Source organism: Ctenocephalides felis, unplaced genomic scaffold (assembly GCF_003426905.1).
Source record: "Ctenocephalides felis isolate EL2017-DRISC unplaced genomic scaffold, ASM342690v1 CF-g0.4_SCAFFOLD_01886, whole genome shotgun sequence".
Taxonomy (NCBI): domain Eukaryota; kingdom Metazoa; phylum Arthropoda; class Insecta; order Siphonaptera; family Pulicidae; genus Ctenocephalides; species Ctenocephalides felis.
In genome coordinates, this window is record NW_020538040.1 from 5,997,422 (window position 1) to 6,014,197 (window position 16,776).

The window sequence follows — 16,776 nt, forward strand, 5'->3', positions numbered from 1 at the left end:
CAGTGGCGTAACTAGGCTACCCGGGGCCCGTGGCAAATTTTTTTGATGGGGCCCCCCCATCAGTAAAAACAAGTGGTTTTAATTTAATTTAAAAAAACTCGAAATTTTTCAACGTGTTGATTTAAATGTTATATATATATATATATATATATATATATATATATATATATATACTCGTATATATCCACGATTTGTAATGAATTGTATTAAAAATGAGTAAATCTACTTCGACTTATTCATATTTTATGGTTTTAAATTAAGAAATTATTTAAAATGTATGTATACAAAAATTAAAAAAAAAATTAAAATGTATAAGTACAAGAAAACATAAAAATAAAAATAATTATAAGTCAAAATTAATAATTTAAAAGTACAATTACTCCTTTGTTTGAAAATCAAACATAAAATTTTTGTGTTTAAACATTGTAATACATGAACTATAGAAAGGATTTTTTTATGACTGAATTCAACAGAGAAAGAACATAGTACTTTGGGGTTAACAATAATTATTACATAACCTAACATTAACAATCAATTTTTCACGTGTTTTCTCAACAATCAAATCCTTTTTAATACTTTTTGAAAACTTCATATTCGTCATATACTCGCTGTCACTTTTTGGTAAAGAAACTCATTTAAAATATGCATAAATTTGGAATGAAATAAAAACAACAATTTAATTTCAATAAGGTATTTATTAATTAAAATCTTGACATCATCAAAATTTAATGAACGAGCCATAGTATTTTCAATAGTATTTTCAAAACTTAATAAAAAGTTAGTTTTCTATCAGTCATTATTTGCATATTATAGAGCTTCATAAATAATATTAAAGAAAATATTAAAAAAAATCACAACACTCTAAAATTATATTTTTACATTCTTACACGCTCATGTTTTTTTTTCGAAATTAAATTTATTCAGAAGAAAATTATTCTAACTTTTGTTATTAGTGAAATAAAACCAAAATTTGTTAGATTTTACTAATTTTTACGCGTATTTGGGCCCCCATGGCCTGGACAAAATAAAACTCTTTAAAATAATAATCTTACATTCCTCGCGTACTTTTTTAACGACATTAAATTTGGTTGAACGAAGTTTTCATAATTAATTCGTTTTTCATGATTTTTTTATATTATTAATGTTTCTTACGGTCATTGGGGGCCCCCTGGTTCGGGGGCCCCGTATATTTGATACGGCTGATACGACGGTAGTTATGCCCCTGATTCTTACGAAAACATACTTTTCAAGTAAAATAAAGTATTAGAATATAATGTAAAAATATTTCTGAGCATGCGTTCTTTTGGGCCGGGGCCCCTTGGCCCGGGGCCCGTGGCATTTTGCCACCCACGCCACCCTATAATTACGCCACTGTGTTCTGATCTAAAAAGTTTAATGTTCGTATTTTCTCATCGGATTAAATATTGATCAAAGTCAAATCGTGTTTTCAATCATTTATAAAGTAAATATATAGTTCAACTATGTATAACACATGCTTTTCAGCAGAAACCATAAATTTAAACATTTAATTAGATGAAAAAGAGACTCTACTGACGAGCAAACTTTAATTTTAATTTAAAAGATGAAAAAATAAGGATAAATGTATAGAAAAGGACTCTACTGACGAGCAAATTCAGAAAAATAAGGAGAAAAGAACTCTACTGACGAGCAAATTAAACATCAACATAGACGATAAGAAAAAGACTGACATAATATGATAAAAGAACTCTACTGATGAGCAAATTCTGATAAATAAAGAGAAAAGAACTCTACTGACAAGCAAATTCAGGGCAATAAATACTCTACTGCTGAAAATCACTTTTTAAAAAATAAAACTTTTTAAAAAATACTGAAAATCACTTTTTAAAAAATGACTTAACTAGCTTCAAAAACATGAAAAAACGAATTCTACTAACAAACTAAGATTAGATGAAGGTGGGCTCTACTGACGAGCAAACTGAATTTTACTAAGAATATTGGATATTGGACATAAGAAAGCGAATTTCACAAAATTAGAAAATGACCCTACTGACGAACAAGATAATTTTCTGCTTACTGATTTTTTTTTTTTGAAAACGAGATTAGACGCGAAAACAGACTACTGACGAGCAACAGAATTTCAAAAAATAAAATTAGATACAAGAAAAAGGACTCTGAAATTCGGTTTGCTCGTCCCTAAGGTCTATTTTTTAACTTATTCTCTTTGGAATTTTATTTCCTCGTAAGTAGAGCCCCTTTTTTGTTTATTTTTCTGAATTTGCTAGTCATTAGAGTTCTTTTTCCTAATTTTATGAATTTGCTCGAAAGTAGAGTTCTTTTTTAGCTTATTCAGATGCTATTTATCTTGCTTATCAGTAGTGTCCTTTTTCTTATATTCTAGATTTCTATTTAGTTTGCTCACCAGCAGAGTTTCTTTCCATCTCTTTTTGTTTGGAATTTAGTTTGCTCGTCAGTAGAGTCCCTTTTCTATCTTTCAGTTTGGATTTTAATTTGCTCGTCAGTAAAGTCCGTTTTAAGGCTATCTAATCGTTTTTTGGCTATTTAGATTGTTTTCAGGGTAGCTAGAACATTTTCAGACTATCTAGAACGTTTTCAAGCTACATAGAACATTTTCAGACTATCTAGAACATTTTTAAGCTATCTAGATCATTTTTAGTCTAACTAGAACATTTTAAGATTATCTTAAAAATCTACCGTTTCAAGAACAAAACGTTCTCAGGCTATCTAGAACACTGTCAGGCTAACTAGAACATTATTGGACTACTTAGAACATTTTCAGACTAACTAGAACATTTTTAAGCCGAACTAAAACATTTTAAGAACATGATCAGGCAAACTCTAGAACATTTTAGGACTCTCTAAAACATTTTAGAATCATCTAGAACATTTTAGTGCTACTTAGAACATGGTTGGACTATCTGTAGGATTTTCATGTTATCTAGAACTTTCTTAGGCTTTTTGGAATATCTTCCGACTATCTAGAATGCTTTTAGGCTGTCTAGAACATTGTTGGACTATCTGAAACATTTTAGAATCATTATCTAGAACATTTCCAGATTATCTAGAACTATTTTAGGCTTTTTGGAATATTTTCCGACTATTTAGATAATCTAGAACATTCAGGCCATATAGAATATTTTCAGGCTAACTAGAACATTTTAAGGCTATCTTAGAAATCTACCTTTTTAGAACTAGAACGTTTTTATGCAATCTAGAACATTATTGGACTTTTTAGAACGTTTTCAGACCATCAAGAACATTTTTATGCTATTTAGAGCATTTTTAGTCTAACTAGAACATTTTAAGACTCTCTTAAAAATCTACATTTTCAAGAACAAAACGTTCTTAGGCTATCTAGAACATTGTCAGGCAATCTAGAACATTTTTAGAACTTTTTTATGTTATTTAGAACATTTTAAGACTATCTTAAAAATCTAACGTTTCAAGAACAAACGTTTTTAGGCTATCTAGAACATTGTCAGGCTAACTAGAACATTATTGGACTACTTAGAACGTTTTCAGACTACCTTAACATTTTTAAGCCGAACTAGAACATTTTAAGAACAGGATCAGGCAATCTAGAACATTTTTGGACTCTCTAAAACATTTTAGAATCATCTAGAACATTTTAGTGCTACTTAGAACATGGTTGGACTATCTGTAGGATTTTCATGTTATCTAGAACTTTCTTAGGCTTTTTGGAATATCTTCCGACTATCTAGAATGCTTTAGGCTGTCTAGAACATTGTTGGACTATCTGAAACATTTTAGAATCATTATCTAGAACATTTCCAGATTATCTAGAACTATTTTAGGCTTTTTGGAATATTTTCCGACTATTTAGATAATCTAGAACATTCAGGCCATATAGAATATTTTCAGGCTAACTAGAACATTTTAAGGCTATCTTAGAAATCTACCTTTTTAGAACTAGAACGTTTTTAGGCAATCTAGAACATTATTGGACTTTTTAGAACGTTTTCAGACCATCAAGAACATTTTTATGCTATTTAGAGCATTTTTAGTCTAACTAGAACATTTTAAGACTCTCTTAAAAATCTACATTTTCAAGAACAAAACGTTCTTAGGCTATCTAGAACATTGTCAGGCAATCTAGAACATTTTTAGAACTTTTTTTATGTTATTTAGAACATTTTAAGACTATCTTAAAAATCTAACGTTTCAAGAACAAAACGTTTTTAGGCTATCTAGAACACTGTCAGGCTAACTAGAACATTATTGGACTACTTAGAACGTTTTCAGACTATCTAGAACATTTTTAAGCCGAACTAGAACATTTTAGGAACATAATCAGGCAATCTAGGACATTTTTGGACTCTCTAAAACATTTCAGAATCATCTAGAACATTTTAGTGCTACTTAGAACATGGTTGGACTATCTGTAGGATTTTCATGTTATCTAGAACTTTCTTAGGCTTTTTGGAATATCTTCCGACTATCTAGAATGTTTTTAGGCTGTCTAGAACATTGTTGGACTATCTGAAACATTTTAGAATCATCTAAAACATTTTCAGATTCTCTAGAACTATTTTAGGCTTTTTGGAATATTTTCCGACTATCTAGAATATTTTTAGGCTATCTAGAACATTGTTGGACTATCTGAAACATTTTAGAATCACCTAGAACATTTACAGATTATCTAGAACTTTTTTAGGCTCTTTGGAATATCTTCCGACTATCTAGAATGTTTTTAGGCTATCTAGAACATTGTTGGACTACCTTTTAAAATCATCTAGAACATTTCAGATTATCTAGAACTTTTTTAAGTTTTTTGGAATATTTTCCGATTTTCTAGAACATTCAGACCATATAGAATGTTTTCAGACTAACTAGAACGTTTTAAGACGGCCTTGAAAATCTACCTTTTTAAGACTAGAACGTTTTCAGGCTATCTAGAACATTGTCAGGATAATTAGAACATTATTGGACTACTTAGAACGTTTTCAGACCATCAAGAACATTTTTAAGCTATTTTGAGCATTTTCAGTCTAACTAGAACATTTTCAGAATATGTAGAACATTGTCAGGCAATATAAAACATTGTTAGAGTCTTTAGAACGTTTTCAGACCATCTAGAATATTTTTGAGCTATCTAAAGCGTTTTAAGCCTATCTAGAACGTTTTTAGACCATCTAGAATATTTTAAGAACATGATCAGGCAATCTAGAACGTTGTTGGAGTATCTAGAACGTTTTTAGGCCATCTAGAATACTTTAAGAACATGTTCAGACAATCTAGAACATGTTTCAGCTATCTAGAACGTTTTAAGCCTAACTAGAACATTTTAAGAACATGATCAGACAATCTAGAACACTTTTAAGCTATCTAGAGCGTTTTAAGCCTAACTAGAACATTTTAAGAACATGATCAGACAATCTAGAACATTTTTAAGCTATCTAGAGCGTTTTAAGCCTAACTAGAACATTTTTTAAGAACATAATCAGGCAATCTAGAACATTGTTGGAGTATCTGGAACGTTTTTAGGCCATCTAGAACATTTTAAGAACATGATCAGGCAATCTAGAACATTTTTAAGCTATCTAGAACGTTTTAAGCCTAATTAGAACATTTTAAGAACATGATCAGGCAATCTAGAACATTTTCAGATTATTCAGAACTTTTTTATGTTATTTAGAACATTTTAAAATCTATATTTTTAAGACTAGAACATTTTCAGGGTATCAAAATATTTTGAGGCTATCTAGAACATTTTCACATTATCTAAAATCTCTTCAGATTACCTGCAATATTTTTAGGCAATTCTCAATTGATCACTTTCATACTTTCTTCTTTGGCTTTAGAAGTTTTACTTCAACAAAAAAATACGTAACAAAATCTTACATTAATATAACATTTCACCACTTACTTGGAGACTCCAACTGTCTTCTATACATAACATCCTTGGCTTCGTCGAGTATATCACTCAAAAAACAACATCCCCCTTTCTCGTACTCATTCCTCTGATACGACCAAACTTTACATGTTTACACTTTTCATACAAACTTGTATCGATTTGTTTCAAAGTCTCAAACAGGGCTACGAAGTGATCCGTTTGGGCATTATCCACAATGTAATACATATTATCAAAGTTGTACTTTGTGTGTCTGTCTAGGGCTGCTGCAATGTCCCGGGATAAATATAGGGATGACCCATCGCTCTTGATAACAGTTACATTACGGTTAAATAGTTCTACATATTTTTTACCATCAGGGGATGTTTTGAGGATGTTTTTGGTTTCTAATAACTTAATAACATCGTGTAAGCTTTTACGATCGTACATGGACTCCCAATGGTACTCCTGGAACTCCACATTGAGTCTTTTATACACTTGAATCAACTCATCAACAGTATACGTCCGATACAAATGCCATTTTTCCATATCCTCAGCACCACCTTGTTCCAAACGTGCAAAAACCTCACGAGCCCTATCACTGATAGTAGAATCTTCTGTGCTAACTTATTAGCATGCACGTAAGCTTTGTATAATAATTCTATAGGGCTCTTACGCATTTCATCATCGTTTATATTCAATAAGTCCACACCGAGTTTAAGGAAACCGAACTGAGTGCCCCAGTCACCTAAATAGTTCAACCGTATTACATCGTGCCCTAAAAAATCCTTTAAATTTGCTATAAAGCTTCCTATAATGGTTGACCTTAAGTGCCCCACGTGGAAAGGTTTTGCTATATTAGGAGAACTGAACTCGACTAGAGTTTTTATACCTGTTTTAGGCCTGCGGAGGTATAATTGAGACTGCAGGTTTAATGTGTGTTTTATAAAGTATTTAGTGCTTGTTTTGAAGCACACATAAGGATATTTCACTTGTGTGTTTATATGCACATCATAAAACAAATCGGTTTTGGCAAAATTATCAAAATTTTGATGCTGAAGTTTATTTAAAGGTATTTGGAGCTCTATACAGTTGTTTTTGTAAGCACCTATTTGTATAAAAGGTGCTATGGAAGCCTGTGGGTGATTTAAACCGGTTTTTCTTAAATGCTCTATAACCTAAAACCAAAGAACATGAATATAGTACAACATAATAAAACATTTATAGTTTATTATATTATATATGTATTTTATTACCTGTTCGCTTAACAAGCTTTTAATTCTACCAGGCATTTTTGTTTATTATCTATTTACATAATATTTATTTTGTTTATTGGTTATGACGTTTGACAGTTGCTACTTGACAGTTGACACTTTTTTTTGGGTTTTCTTCGCGTGATTTTGTAAATTATAAACATATATTAAAATATAACACATATTCATCACATTTTGAACTTATAATAATGATTTATATTAATAAATTATTGTTTTTTGTATATTAAATGCGTTTTGACAGTTTTCACTACAAACATGGCTGACATATTGACCATCTGTCAAACTTATTTTAAATTTTATTTCGAGCATCAAATACTTATTTACCTTAATTACTATTATTATATAAATTATATTGATAATATTTTAAACTTATAATTATGATTTATTTAAATAATTTATTATTTTCTGTATATTATATGCCTTGACAGTTTTCACAACAAACATGGCTGACATCTGACATATTCATCAACTGTCAACTCGTTAGTTTAAAATTTATGCGAATATTAAATAATTATTAAACAATAATTACTATTAATATGCAAATTATAATTATAATACATTAAACTTATAATTATGTTATAAATATATAAATTATTGTTTTTGTGCATATTAAATACGTTTTGACAGTTTTCACTACAAACATGGCTGACATATTCATCAACTGTCAACTTGGCTTGATGATTAAATAATTATTTCAATTATGATTACTATTATTATATAAATTATATTCATAATATCTCAAACTTATAATTATGATTTATATAACTAAATTATTATTTTTTGTATATTATATGTCTTGACAGTTTTCACTAACAAACATGGCCGCCACAACTGCAAACTGTCAACTGTCAACTTCACGCTTGATGAAGACAGTGACATTGTTTGACGTTTAAAAGGTTATAATAATTATTTTATTTTAGATATTTGTGCTTACTCAATATAAATTATGGCTGATGTGAAAGATTTAAAAGATGTGGATTTATACGGGTTGCTCAATATACAAATATCTGCCACGACACAAGAGGTAAATAGAAAATTATTATTTTAATTGTGAAGTTTGAGGTTAAGATCAACAATTGATATTTAATAACATAATTTTATGAAATAACTTCAATACTTATAGTATTTATATACTTTCATTAAATATTATGCTTATTTAAATATATATATATATATATATATATAGTGTCTTTTATCATTACCATTTAATTTATTAACTAATTCTTATCATTTACCCAACTTAGCTCTTTTGACAATTTATTTCACTGTCTATTATTTTTCAGATAAAAAAAGCCTACAGGAAAAAAGCCCTACAATGTCACCCCGATAAAAACCCCGACAATCCAAAAGCAGCAGAACTATTCCACCAGCTATCGAAAGCCCTAGAAATCCTCTGTGACAAATCAGCACGAGAGGCCTACGACAGAATATTGAATGCCAAAAAGGCTGCAGAGTTACGACACAAAGAATTAGATAGCAAACGACAAAAGTTGAAATCGAATTTGGAGGCACGAGAACAGAGTGCTGTTTTAGAATCTAAGAGTAAAAGTAGTTTTAGTTGTAAGACGCCTGAGGAACAATTGCAGGCTGAGATTGAACGGTTGAGGAAAGAAGGTTAGTGAGATAATGGATATATATGTATATATGTATATATATATATATATATATATATATATATATATATATATATATATATATATTAGGGTGGTCCTTAATATGAATGTTTTTGATTTTTTTCGCGCCCAAGGGCTCAAACGCTTCCAAATTAGTAAAAAATAAATCTCTAAAAGTTTTAGTTATAAGTATGTATGTGTGTGTGTTTTTTTGTATAGCGAAGAGAGTATTTTTTTTCTTTCCAAACTAGGTCTTTTGTCTAGGTATGTCAGACTCAATAAACCGATTCGAAACTCATAAACCGTTTTGTCCTTGCCTATTGCTGATAGGCATTACTTCGTGGGGGGAGGATCTAGAATGTTATCATTCTCACACTGTATGAGTGTGTGTGTGAGCCAAAATTTGGATTTTTGTAGACTTTTTTTTCCAAAAGCTTTTGCATCTATTTTAAATATACAAAAGACATTCATACAAATTTTGCATTAAAATAATAATTACAAATAATTTTATTAAACTACAAAAATTATTTTTATGCTTAGTTTGATTGTCAGTAGAGTTCTTTTTTTTATTTTAATATTTGTAGTAGACATTTTCTTTTACTTTATTTTTCTTTTGCTCGTCAGCAGAGTCTCTTTTTTTCTTTTATTTTTAGTTTGCTCGTCAGTAGAGTCCCTTTTTCATATTAGTTTGGTTTGCTTGTCAGTAGAGTCTTTTTTCTTTTTATTTTTAGTTTGTCAGTAGGGTCTATTTTTTATTTTATTTGAAGTTTGCTCATCAGTAGGGCCTCTTTTTCCTTATATTTATTTTTTGTTTGTCAATTGAATCCCTTTTCATTCGATTTTTAGTAGAGTCTTTTTACCGTCCATTTGATCTTTTGCTTGTCAGTAGAGTCCCTTTTCATTTCAATTTTGGTTTGCTTGTCAGTAGAGTCCTTTTTTCATTTTATTTTAGTTTGCGCGTCAGTAGAGTTACTAATCTTTTGCATTTTTGAGTTGCTTGCCAGTAGAGTCCTTTTTATCTTTTATTTTCATTTTGCTCGTCAGTAGAGTCCCTTTTATTGCTGATTTTTTTTGCATCAAAATTTAATTTGCTCGGCTTTTTATTTGTTACTCAACGAAATTTTGCCCACTTTATTCATTTAATCTTGACTTTGCTCTTCAGTTGAGCTCCTTTTTAATTTAATTTTTGTTGTACTTGTTAGTAGAATTCCCCTTTTATTTGATTTTTAGTTTTCTCGTCAGTAGTCCTTTTACATTTCATTTTGAGTTCGCTCGTCAGTAGAGTCCCTTCTTCCGTTTTATTGAAGTAAATCTCCTTTAGGCGCGACTAGGTGATAAATCTGTGAAAATGCAACGGAAAACGCGTTACGCTCATTAATCATTCGCTCTCGATGAGATCATTTCTATAAGGGTCGATTGTGATTGGTCGTCGTGTCACGTGAGCGTCTTTGCTTTAACTACTAGTATTGGTTTTACAAGCAATTAGCATTAGCAAATAAGTTTTACTTCAATCGCGTGTGAACCTTATGCGCATTCTTTTTTCTTTTTTTTCTATTTTGTACGTCAGTAGAGTCTTTTTTCAAAGTTTGCTCGTCAGTAGAGTTCATTTTTGGTATAGACAGATTTATTATGGAAGCAAAGTAAATATAAAATGGACTCTACTGACGAGCAAACTGAAATTAAAAAATGGGAACTCTATTAACGAGCAAATAAAAATACTATTTTTAAGAAAATCGATCTGGGACAAAAAGAGACTCTACTGACGAGCAAATGCAAAACAAATAGATAATGAAAGAAATCAGAATACAGAAAAATTAAAAAAAGAACTCTACTGACGAGCAAACTAATTCCTGATTTTACAAAAGAAAGGACTCTACTGACGAGCAAACTCAAATGAAATAAAATAGGGATTCTAGTGATGAGAAACCTAAAAATAAAATGAAAAGGGACTCTACTAACGAGCAAAAGAAAAATAAAATCAAAAAGGGACTCTACTGACAAGCTAACTAGGCAGTGACAATTCATCGAGACACATAGAAATTAGTGAGATTCAAACATTCTTAAACGAATTAAGAAAGAGAGGAAAAGGGACTCTACTGACAAGCAAAAGGAAAAATTGAAAGGAAAGAGAGACTCTACTGACAAGCAAACTTAAAATAAAGGATTATTCTGACAAGCAAATTAAAAATAAAAGGGACTATACTGACTAGCAAACTAAGAAATAAAACTAGTTGGTTTGGTATTTAGCCTTGAGGCAAATTACATGAACTTCCCGATATGTGTAAATAATCGACTTGATCAAAAAAATGTGTAAATACTTCATCAATCCTACTTTAAAAAAAAACGATAATAATTTTAGCAAAGTTTGACGAATTTTTAAAATTAAACTACTTGTCGTAAGGCCGTAATATTTCAGTAAGTTCTGTAAGACCATGATGTATATCGCCAAAAAAAAATTCCATGAAAAACGGCTTAAATTTTTTTTAACAGTTAATTACAAGAAAACGGCTCGGTAGATTTTCACCTAAAATTAATCAGCATCATTCCCAAATGATATCTTTCGAACAGTTTTTGATTTTTCAAAATCGGTTCGGTAGGATAAGCTTAAATGTGAACGAAAATTTAACACTTTTTTTCAACAGTTAATTACAAGAAAACGGCTCGGTAGATTTTCACCCAAAATTAATCAGCATCATTCCCAACTAATATCTTTCGAACAGTTTTTGATTTTTTAAAATCGGTTGGGTAGGATGAGCTTAAATGTGGACGAAAAGTTCAACACTTTTTTTCAAATTACAAAGAAACGGCTTGGCAGATCATTGCACAAAACTGAACAAACGATAGTCCTCACCGAAATACATCAAATGGCTTTTAAATTTCTAAAATCGGTTCAGGCGTTTTTGAGAAAAACGTCGATCAAAAGTCTAATTTTGACAAATGCCAAAAAGACCATACTGATTTTTGCAAACTTTGACGATTTTTTAAAGCTGAACCAGTTGTCGTAGGGCCGTAATATTTTAGTATGATCTAGAAGACTATGGTATCTATGGACAAAAAAATAATCATAAAAATCGTCGAAATTTTTTTTTTAAAAACTTTATTACAAGAAAACGGCCCGGCCGATCTCTACCAAAAACTAATCAGCACGATTCCCAACCAGTATCTTTCGAACGGTTTTTGAATTTTCAAAATCGATTCATAACTGCGGGCTAAAACGTGGACGAAAGAGTTTTCACTTCTCTGCTATTTACGAAGAAACGGTTTGGGCGATCGTCGCACAAAACTGACAAACAATAGTCCTCATCGAGATACATCGAATGGCTTTTAAATTTTTGAAATCGGTCCAGCCGTTTTTGAGAAAACGGCGATTTACGGCAAAAAATCTGTTGGTGCACACGCACACACACACACACACACACACACACACACACACATACTTTTTCCAAATTTGGTCTCATTCGATTCAGAATGGCTTGAAACGTCGAGAAAACATAAAATTAGCGAATCGGATTTTTTGATGAAAACATAAACTTCTCCTTCGGGAAGTTAATAAAAAGGAACTCTATTGACGAGCAAACTATGAAAAAAATAAAAAAAGGACTCTACTGACGAGCAAACCAAATATAAAAGTAAAGAGGGACTACTTCACTAAATAAAAAATGTAAAAGGGACTCTACTGACGAGCGAACTAAAAATCAAATAAAAAGAAACTCTACTGACGAACAAATTAAATTAACTACAGAAGGGACTCTACTGACGAGCAAACTCAAACAAAATGAAAACATAAACTTCTCCTTCGGGAAGTTAATTAAAAAGGGACTCTACTGACGAACAAAGCAAGAATAAAAGAAAAAGGGACTCTACTGACGAGCAAACTAAAGCCAAAAATAAAAGGGACTCTACTGACGAGCAAACTAAAAATAAAAATAAAAAAGGGACTGTACTGACGAGCAAAAAAATAAATAAAATTAGATAATGAAAGAAATTTACTGACGAGCAATTTCAGAAAAATTAAAAAAAGAACTCTACTGACGAGCATACTAATTCCTGAAATTTGTGCAAAATAAAATTAAACATAAAAGAGACTCTACTGACGAGCAAACTAATTCCTGATTTTAAAACCAAAAAAGGACTCTACTGACGAGCAAACTAAAACCTTATAACGCCAGTTCAAAAAAAAACTTATACTTGTTAATCTATAACACATATTAACAAATATAATAACTATTTGACAAAACAAAATCATAATTCCACCTCCACCATTTCCCTCCAGGTTCAAAACTAGTAGAAGAAGAAAAACGTCTCCTCGAAGAACAGTTACTAGCCGAACTAAACACCAAACCCCCCTGGAACCCCAACGAACACGTAATAAAAAATCAAATGGCAAGCCTCCAAAAGCGACCAACCAACGGCGGTTTACAACCAAACAAACCTACCAAATTCCTATCCAAATACGGCGACATCAACGTCTTAGTCTTATCCACCAAAACGTTCAGCAGTCGTCGAGTTCCAAACTCAAGATGCTGCAGAAATGGCAGTGGAGTACGAATTAGGGTTGCCAGAGAATAAATTGAAGTTGGAGTGGATTGGTGAAGGGGCCGAGGAGGAAGAGCAAAGGGTCGAATTTGGTTAATGAAAGGGATTTCGAGAGTTTGGTGCTGAGGCAGATGAGACAGGCCGAGGAGAGGAAGAGGCTTATTCAGCAGATGCAGGAGGAGGATGGTTGAAGGATAAAAAGGTGTTTTATTAAGGATTTGTATGGTTGTATTGAGTAAATGATTTTTATTTTATATTTGCTATGTTTCTATTTATTTTTATTTACAGCGTCGTTTCTATTTATTTTTATCGGTTAGCGTCGTTTGATTTTTGGAGTTGCGTCGTTTTAGGTTTGAGTCTTAGATATTTTTATATGTTTTTTTTGAAATTATTGGATTTGAATCTCTGATAATTTTTATTTAAAACCAAAGGAGACTGATTTAAAAGAATATGTTTACTTTTTTGCAACGTGATAAAAAAAGAACTCTACTGATGAGCAAATTTGATTTTAAGAGATAAAAGAGGGACTCTACTGACAAACTGAATCTTGTATTAAAACGGACTAGAAATCAGAAAGTAGGACTCAACAAAGAAAAAACTAGTGGGGCGCATGGCATCTAGCCTTAAGGCAAATTGGTGGAACTTCCCATACCAAATATTATTATTTTTTTAAAAACGATTAACATTTTTTAAAAAATTTTACTTCGAAAAAATTAGATTTTTGAGATTTGACAAAAAATTACTTTTTTTGAAAAGGTTTCTTTATTTTGACATATTTTGGAAATTCTGAACTTTTTTTCAAAGCAATCGTACTGCTTTAATTGCATAGACACAAAATATCAAAGCGCGTAAGCGCCGCGTTGCCGTCTAACGCATAAGCATTGGTGCGGAACCCATAGGAATGTTAACAAATTATATACTTATTGTTAAAATCTCTACAAAATTTCTGATAATTTGATGTGCATATGTCTAATGATCATTTTTGACCGCCAAATGGCATTTTTTTTTACTTTTTTCATTAGATCTCCGAAACCGCTAGACCTGCCCTTATGAAAATTTGATCAATTCTTCATCTTGTCAATACAAGTGAAATGTTTTTTGAATTATTCAAATCGGACGCTCCGTTCTCTTAAAAACTGAGTTACCGTTTTTGGCCCCTTTTGCCCCGTATCTTCGGAACGGCTAGACCTGCCTTCGCCAAAAACTAATCAGCACGTCTCCTTATCAACATAAATCGAATGTTTTTTGAATTATTTAAATCGGCTTATCGATGTTCCCGAAATCGTCGACGAAAATTTGTATCCGCACATACACACACACATACACACATACATCCATTTTTTCTAAGGTATGCCAAAATGTTCAGAAACCTCTGAAACGTAAAGATATATAAAAATTTTCATTTTCGATTTTTTTGCGATTACTATAACTTGCCTTACGGGAAGTTAAAAAGGAACTCTTCGGACGAAAAAATACTTTGTAAAGAAAAAAAGAAACTCCACTGACGAGCAAACAAGATTTAGAGAATTAAAGAACTCTATTGAGAAACAAAAAAGGAAAAGGAACCATACTGACGAGCATATATATATATATATATATATATTAAATTTTTTATATAATTTTGATGTTGAAATATGTGATATTCAGTTTTCAGGGCAATACATCAATTAAAAAATTTGTATGACTTTAAAACAATTTTTTTTTTCCATACGTTTCGACACATTGTTTTGTGTCATCTTCAGTGGACTCTAGATTGAAAGAACAGATAGAAATTATTAAATAAAACTAAAATAAGAAGTGAATAGGTATGAACTTACATGTAATTGAATTAATCCTAATTATTCAATAATTATATATATATATATATATATATATATATACAAATCATCATAGTAGTTTTCTAACTCTGCTAACAAAAAGATCTACTGATGAGCAATATGATTTAAAGAAACAAAAGAAACTCTACTGACTGACAAATTAAATGTTTAGAGAGAGAAAGGAACTCTACTGACGAGCAAACTCGATTTGCAAAAATATTTAAAATCAACTCTACGACCTGACAAAATAAATTTTGACTAAATTAAGAGAGAAAGGAACTCTACTGACAAGCAAACGCGATTTAAAACAGAAAAGAAAACTCGAAACAAAAATGAAATCAACAGATGAGCAAACTGAATCTAGTTAACTTCCCGAAAATGAATTTTTTTTTATATCTTTACGTTTCAAAGGTTTCTGAACATATTGGCATTCTTTAGAAAAAATTGATGTGTGTGTGTGCGGATACAAATTATCGTCGACGATTTCGGGAACACGAGTCAACCGATTTGAATAATTCAAAAAACGTTCGATTTCTATTGGTGGGGAGATGTGCTGATTTGTTTTTGGCAAATGCAGGTTCAGCCGTTACGGAGATACTGAGCAAAATGTACAAAAAATATCAGTTTTGAGAGAAAATATAATCGTAAATATAATCATGAAAGATAGATAGATAATGTGTCATATAAAATTTCCTGTAAAACTTTTACTGCATTTTCTTTTAGAAAATGTAATAAAAAATAATAATTATGTTAATTTTAAATTTACACTTTGTAAACTGAAAAAAATTAATGGTAAGAATTTGTTTGAAAAGAATATTTACTTTAATTGAATGCCAAATCGTTTTTGGTGTTCCCAGTTACAATTTTTTTTTTATATTTTCATCAATATCTTTAACAATTTGTTTAAACATGTATGTAGTATCATATATCATTACAAAGCTAACAAAATTTTCTACAAATCTGGATAAAACAATCTATAACTTTTGTAACAAAATTAAATTGAAAAATTGTGCAAACTTTGAAAGTGAACATTTAGTTGCTTGTAGTAGTTACACAGAGTTGATTTTTTATTCGGTTACACTTTTTTATAGTTGCGTTTATATCGTTTAAATTTGTTCTAACGCATATATTTTATATATCATTAGAAAGCTAATAAAAATATCTACAAATCTGTATATAACAATTTATAACTTTCAGAACAAAATTATGTTGAAAAAATTGTTTAAACTTTATAATTGAATAACAATTTGATTTGAAATAAAATTACTGCACGTAAGGGTTGAAAAATATACATTGAATGTGAAGTTTGCACGTTTGTAACAACCGTTAAGATTTAAACTTCAAATTTCAAATATTTTTAAAAACAATTGTTTAAACGGGTATAATTACGGGTAATATTATATATTAATAAAAAGTTAATGAAATTATTTATAAATATGTTTACAACAATGTATGACTCTTGAAAGAAAATATTATTGAAAAAATTGTAAAAGTGAACTTTCAGTTGCTTGTAGTTAAAAGAAGTAGATCTTTTATTCGGTTACATTTTTTTATATTTACGTTTATGAAGTTTAAATTTCTAACACGTATACATTAATATATATCATTGGAAAGTTAATAAAATTATCTACAAATCTGTATATAACAATTTGTAACTTTTAGAACCAAATTATATTAAAAAAAAA

The 16,776-nt window shown here is 30.4% G+C and overlaps 1 protein-coding gene and 2 pseudogenes across 1 annotated transcript; 2 read left to right on the forward strand and 1 right to left on the reverse strand.

Annotated features, from left to right (window-relative positions):
* Positions 1–5,944: 5,944 nt before the first annotated feature.
* Positions 5,945–7,143, reverse strand: LOC113378560 (probable arginine--tRNA ligase, mitochondrial). Its single transcript, XM_026619110.1, has 4 exons — positions 7,108–7,143; positions 6,744–7,029; positions 6,528–6,629; positions 5,945–6,477 (listed from the first exon to the last, which is right to left on the reverse strand). Exons 1-4 carry the CDS (start codon positions 7,141–7,143, stop codon positions 5,945–5,947), a joined length of 957 nt encoding a protein of 318 aa, XP_026474895.1.
* Positions 7,144–8,071: 928 nt separating this feature from the next.
* On the forward strand, positions 8,072–13,465 carry LOC113378561 (annotated as a pseudogene).
* A 2,300-nt stretch (positions 13,466–15,765) lies between these two features.
* The window catches only part of LOC113378564, a 9,688-nt pseudogene continuing 8,677 nt past the window's right edge, over positions 15,766–16,776 (forward strand).

Bases quoted from the DNA above. Each gene is read 5' to 3' on its own strand.
- LOC113378560 (XM_026619110.1), bottom strand. From the start codon at position 7,143: ATGCCTGGTAGAATTAAAAGCTTGTTAAGCGAACAG. The intron at 7,030-7,107 runs GTAATAAAATAC...CTTTGGTTTTAG, and splicing joins AAAGCTTGTTAAGCGAACAG to GTTATAGAGCATTTAAGAAA. The intron at 6,630-6,743 runs GTATAAAAACTC...AGGATTTTTTAG, and splicing joins CCTCCGCAGGCCTAAAACAG to GGCACGATGTAATACGGTTG.